At 31.1% G+C, this 6,498-nt stretch overlaps 1 protein-coding gene across 1 annotated transcript; it reads right to left on the reverse strand.

The window, feature by feature from the left end:
* Nucleotides 1–1,883: 1,883 nt before the first annotated feature.
* Nucleotides 1,884–2,060, reverse strand: HELRODRAFT_153381 (hypothetical protein; the record flags this gene model as incomplete). The annotated part of the gene is made up of 1 exon (XM_009026593.1): nucleotides 1,884–2,060. A coding segment is annotated over one exon (177 nt), but the record flags the coding sequence as incomplete, so codon positions are not given.
* Nucleotides 2,061–6,498: the final 4,438 nt, after the last annotated feature.

The raw sequence follows: 6,498 nt of genomic DNA on the forward strand, positions 1-6,498 counted from the left end.
ATGTATATTTATGTAATTTATTACTTGCTATTCTATTCCTTTATTAATTAATGTTTTGTGTAAATATATTTGGACGATATTCATGATTGGGATAATGAATGACGGTGAAGTTAAATATTGGAAGCATTGAGTTTGTTTAACTTGTTTAACTTCGCATCTGTCGGATTGAAATCCTAACGACTAATCTTCAATAATAAATAAAACAACAAGGTGATTTGTGCAAGCTATATAATAAACTGCGATAACTACTCTGATAGTTATTTGGGCTGTTGATGAGTCCCCGGTAGAGACGAAACACGTGTCCAGCCTATCCAAACGAAAACTATCCTTTTCATTTCTCGCTTACTGCTCTTTCTGGTTTGGTGTTCACAAACATAAGCGCAACACCTCTTATATTTTTTATGAATATTTATGTATATATATATATATATATATATATATATATATATATTTACACACACAACAAATAAACACACGCACATACATATAGGTACACACTCACACGTACACAAATATATTAAGTTGGAAAATAGAAAACTCAATCTTAAGTTGAACAATACAATGAACACTTATTTGATTTTAATTAATGCGCGCTTTCACGTGTCTGACACCAAACATTTCAAAATAGGGCTGATTCATTTCCCCCTCCTTTCAACCGTTTTCAAATAACGTAGCCAAGTAGTGGCTTTAGACTGAGGCAATAAAAATGTAGCTTGGATTAAGGCGGTATGGAAATAATTCTTTATAAAAATTTAATAACATTTTGACTTGAAACAGTTACATCTCTCCAGAAAAAATAAAAACATTTGTGAGTTTTATTTAGAAAATACTATTAATACACGAATAAATTCGAATCATGTCAGCTATTCTGATAAGTATGTAATTTTTAATTGCAAGGTGTGCAACATTTTTTCACAGCAGTTATAATTGATATTCAATCAAAAAATTTTTGGGCGTTTAATTTTCTAATTAAACCTTTTTACATTGCGATGGTAACACCAACACAATATGTAAAACAATTTAAAATAAAAATATACTTCTTGTGAAAAGGAATGTTCAATGTTCATAGTTTTTGACAACGAACATTGTAAAATAATTTAAAATGACAATATAATGTTAGAACAACGAGCCTGAAGTATGCATGTGTGCATTGAATAAATTCTCTACATGTGCTATTATATACGGCAATTAATATAATTATTATTGCTATTACGTTATTATTTTGTCATTATTTGTGTTATTGGTATTTCAATAAATTATAATATAATAACTAATCAATATTTTTTATTATAATAGTTATTTTCATCATCATGCAATTTACGGTTCATTTGTTATGCCGCCAGCAAGCCGGATTACTATCTTTTTCTCCCCCCCCCCCTCTCTCTCTCTGTCATTCTCTTTCTTTATGTCTTTCTCTCTCTGTCTGTCTTTCTCATTTTGTCTGTCTTTTTTTTCTTTTATTTTCGCTCCATTTATCTATTTAATCAACCATTCACATTTTTCAAACAATTGTTTCACACACACACACGCACACACAATCACACACCACTCGCAAAAACACACTCACTACACACATACGCGCACGCAACTTACATACGTACAAACAGACACATACACACGATCAAATCTTCAAACATACTGATATACAAAATTATTGATTTATAATTAGTATATGCACAAGGCCGTATTTAGAAATTGTGTTCGAGGGGGTTTAAAATTTTGATTTAAATCACGTTTATTTTAATTTTTATTCAAATTTACAAATAAAAATGTTTAATAAAATAAAGGAAAAAAAATAATAATTACTGTATATTACAAAACCATGTCAATTATAAAAACTCATCACTTTTTGAAAATTTGTCCAAAACTTCTTGAGGCTTAACCGTGATTTCTTTGTGAATGCTCAGTAGAGCAAGCCCATTTAATCTTTTTTCACTTGTTGAGTTCCTTAAATAAGGTTTGATTCTTTTCATTGAAGAAAATGATCTTTCTGCAGTTGCGGTTGAAACTGGTAGTGTTGCTAATATGCGTAATAGTGCTTTCACGTTAGGAAAAAAATCCTCATTACAGGCTAAAAAAGATTCAATTGCCGTTGATGGTTTACTTACGATTTCTGAATTTTCCCATTTTTTTTTTGCCATAATAAAAATTCAGATGTTAAGACATCTGCATCAGGCAGTATTGAGCTATAAAAGTTTCCGCACTTTTTGACATATTTCATGATTGGAATTTCTTCCGTAACACATTGTTTTTTTGAATTTAAACATTTATTAGGCAAAAACACTTGTAAATCAGATCAGCATGGGTAATAAATCTTTCTTCTAGTTGTGTGCAGATATGATCTAAAAAAGATAAGAACATCACCGTTTATAATATTCTTCAGCGGTTTTTGCTGGAGTAATGTCACGAGTAGTTTGTATTGATGTTACCCTTGGTAAAGTAATGACTTTGCCATTTACAGAGTGAAGCATTTCTTAAAAACCAAGAAAAAACTTTTAAAATTTTCTTCTGCATTCAAACACATTTTATGAAATTCGTCAAGTACTAACTTTACAGCGGCACAGCGTTCAGCTAAATCACGTTTTAGAAAGAGATATAGTATAGGAAAATATCTCATTTGCAACATTCATTGCTCGCACAAACGAACCTTTCGTAACGGTACATAATAATTGATGTGCTGTTTTTGATGTTTCACGAGTAGACGATAATTCCAACTTTTCCAAAGCGTGAACTATGCTACATATAGTTGTTTGAATGTCATCACAGACTCATGTCTTTCTACCCATCGTGTTTCACACATAGTTATTAATTTCTTTTGTTTGATTAAAGGTATATCTTCAAAAATTTTGTTCTTCAAAATCTGTTTACGCTTTGGTGATGAGTTGAAAAATACAATCAATTCTTTTATTGTTTCCAAATTATTTCTTATTGTTGGAACATTACAAGATTTTGAAAGAGCTAGATTAAGAGAAAGAGCTGAGCAGTGTACATACACAGCCAGAGGATACTGTTCCTGTATAGCAGTCCGAACGCCATTCAAAATTCCACTCATTGTTGCAGCTCCATCATAGCCTTGATCTTGTGAGAATGAAGTTGTTGATAAAACAATATTGAATTATGATTCGATTGTTTAGAAAATAAATAAATAAATTTATACCTATTAAAAATTGTTGGTTAATGCCGCATTCCATTAATCTCTCTGTCAAAGTGGCTGCCAAACCTCTTCCGGTTAAATCGTTAACTATAACAAATTCTAAAAAATCCTCTTTTAATACGCTGTTATCCAAATAGCGATAACAAATAGTTAGTTGCTCATTAATAGCTACATCGGTTGTCTCATCGGCAAGGAGGCTAAATGAGCAGGCCGAATTAATCTTTTTTACTAATTGTTCTTGAATTAGTTCACCACAGATATGTATAATCGAGTTCTGTATAGCCGGGCTAGTATACAAAGCGTTTTCAGCACTTGAGTTTAGATGATTTTCAAGAATAATAGCCCCGCATGAAACACGAAATCTCAACAAAACCCTGAAATTACCATTATTAACATTGACATTGTTGTGTAAAACTGGACCAACTTCATCCGAACCTTTTAGTGCAATTTCTTGACGACCACAAAATATTATTGTCTCAATAATAGAAATCAATTTTGCACGATTTTCTTGGGCTTTTCTCAAGGTTTTTGAATCGATTAACTTGGTTACAGATTTTGTCTCCCTTCAACCACGGAAAAAAAGTTTTCAGCCATTATCACTGATGTTTTGTGGTATTCAATGTTTGCATGTGCTTCAAACTGTTCAATGGCATCTTTTCACCTATTAAAAGATACTATAACCAAAAACCCAACTTTTTGGTTAGCACCTTTTCCCACATGTTCCCTACCAAATATAACACAAAATTTACAAAACGCTTCCTTTTTTTGTCAGAGTATGAAAGCCAGGAAAATCGTTCAAGCCAACGCATTTGAAATTTAAGACGCCGTTTAGGCTCAACAGGATATTGGTAGGTTTTAGGAGGCGTCCACAATGACTTCAACACAATTTCTTTTTCTTGATCCGTCATTGAATTTCCTACATAATTACCTATATCATTAGTGGCGGATTAAGTCAAGCGGGGGCCCTAAGCAGAAAAAAATTTGGGGCCCCCAAACTTAGTGTGTCGTGAAGAGGCTTTTTAACTTTCAATTATTTCCAACTTATAACTATGTAGGTGATATACATCTTTGAACTAAAAACAACTTTTAACGAATTTGAATATGTTTTGTCGACAGATTTGTTACAAACATTAATATATTAAGTGCGAAATTTTTAAAATATTAAACACTGAATTATTCAAATTAAATGTTCAAATTCCTTTCATTTACAAACACAACACACACACACACACACACACACACACACACACACACACACACACACACACACACACATATATATATTCAACACTATTCATTATTCATTATTTCTTGTTCTATATACAAAACAGCTAAATTATTTTATTTTTGTTCCCCCATTGTACTCCTCAAATAATTTTTGATTCTTTTCAAAACAGAAAAAGATCTTTCACCAGGTGCATTAGATAAAGGAATAGTTAAAAAAAATTTCAATAATATTTCAATATTGGAAAATGTGCATGACATTTCTTTAGCGGCTTCATAGATTCTTTCAAATGATAAATCTTTGTTATTACTTGAATTATCTGGCTTATTCTTAATGGCGTCCTCATTTTCCTTCAAAAAAAATAAAAAATGGTTTAGTTCATCTTCCAAATTACAAACATCAATGTCATTTTTGTAAATATTTTTCAATGATTTTTGTTTTTTTTCTTCTGACAAATTCCAATCAAGAAAAATACGAAAATGTTCCAAAACAACCTCATATTTTTGAACTCTTTTTAGCAATTGTGTTTAAATACTATCGCATATGACATAAAATGTATTGATTTTAAAATAATCTCTAGTTGTAAATTTATACTCTTCTTTATTTTATCAAAAAACGCATTTCTTTTTCTTCTGTTAAAAGTTACTTCATCTTCCTCACTAAAAGATTGTAATCCTGATAAATCGGTTGCTTCTGTCATAACTTTTTCATAATCATTTCTGAAATTCTCAATAAAACTGTCTAATGATTTAAGTAGCATTGATCCTTTAAATAATTCACATTCTATTGATTGCAGTGATTTACTGGTAGAATTTATTCTTTGCAATTCCAAATAACAGTCATAAGAGCGGTTTTGATTTTATTCATTTTTTCAAGTAGTAATGTTGCTTCAACTATAGTGATAGATTTTTCATCCTGTTCATTGCATAGATCAGTTAACCTTTCTTTTATTATTGTATATTTCAGTTTTAAAGCTAAAACAGCATCAGCTCTTGCCGACCATCTTGTATCTGATACCCTTTTTAACGAGAGAGACTGATCAACATCTATTTTGCTGTTCAGCATTTTCCAGCGATGAGTTGATGATGAAAAAAATGTAAATAGCTTTTGCACAAACATGAAATATTGAACCGTGGTGTTACAACTCTCAGCAGCAAAATTTCCAACTAAATTCAATGAATGGTTAGCACAAGGAATAAAAACCGCACTCGGACTATGTTCTTTAATACGTGCTTGTAAACCTGAGTACTTTCCTGACATGTTCGAAGCGTTGTCAAAAGATTGACCTTGACAGTTTTTAATATCTAGGCCAAATTTCATTAAAGTTTTTAAAACTTCTTTTTCCAAGTATGAAGAGTTGTGCTTATCTATAGGAACGAACCCTAAAAATCGTTCCTTTATCTTACCAGAAAATGAAGCATATCTTATCACAAAAGTAAGTTGGTCATCATGAGCAATATCAGGAGTGGAGTCAATAATTATACTGTAATAAGTTGCCGATTTAATTTCTTCAATTATTTCAGCCTTTACTTGATTGCCAATGAGGCCTACAAATTCGTCACAAATATGATAAGATAAATAACTTGCATGACCCCGTCCTTGCTTTGCATATTTTTATAAATGTAATTTTAAAAATTCAACATATTCACTTAAATATTCCAAACAGGTCAAATAATTTCCTTTTCTATTGGAATTTTTACTTTCATCATGACCGCAAAATCCTAATCCTAAGCGGTTTAATAACTGTATTGTTGAAACAATCCTTTTTAAAACTTCTCTCCAATAATACTCTTCTTTTTCTCTTTCCTGCAAAAGCTGAGCATCAATTCTGCTCAAAGCAGTTGATCTTTTGTACAGAGTGCACATAGATGACATGTGTTCTTTTGAAATATCATGGTCTGATAAAACAACTGTTATTGATCTCCAATTTTCAAAGCCAGTTAATTATTTGGACTTTTTCTTGGAGAAAAGTTTGCAAGGGTAATAATAAACGCACTTGCTAGTTTCGGAAAATACCAGCCATGTTCTTTTTTCTAAAACTCCGTTTGATTTTTTTTTCTATGAAAATGATCATTAGAGAGCCCTCTGCTGTAGTAAACATCATCTTTTTCTTTAAACA

This window comes from Helobdella robusta (assembly GCF_000326865.2).
Source record: "Helobdella robusta unplaced genomic scaffold HELROscaffold_48, whole genome shotgun sequence".
Taxonomy (NCBI): domain Eukaryota; kingdom Metazoa; phylum Annelida; class Clitellata; order Rhynchobdellida; family Glossiphoniidae; genus Helobdella; species Helobdella robusta.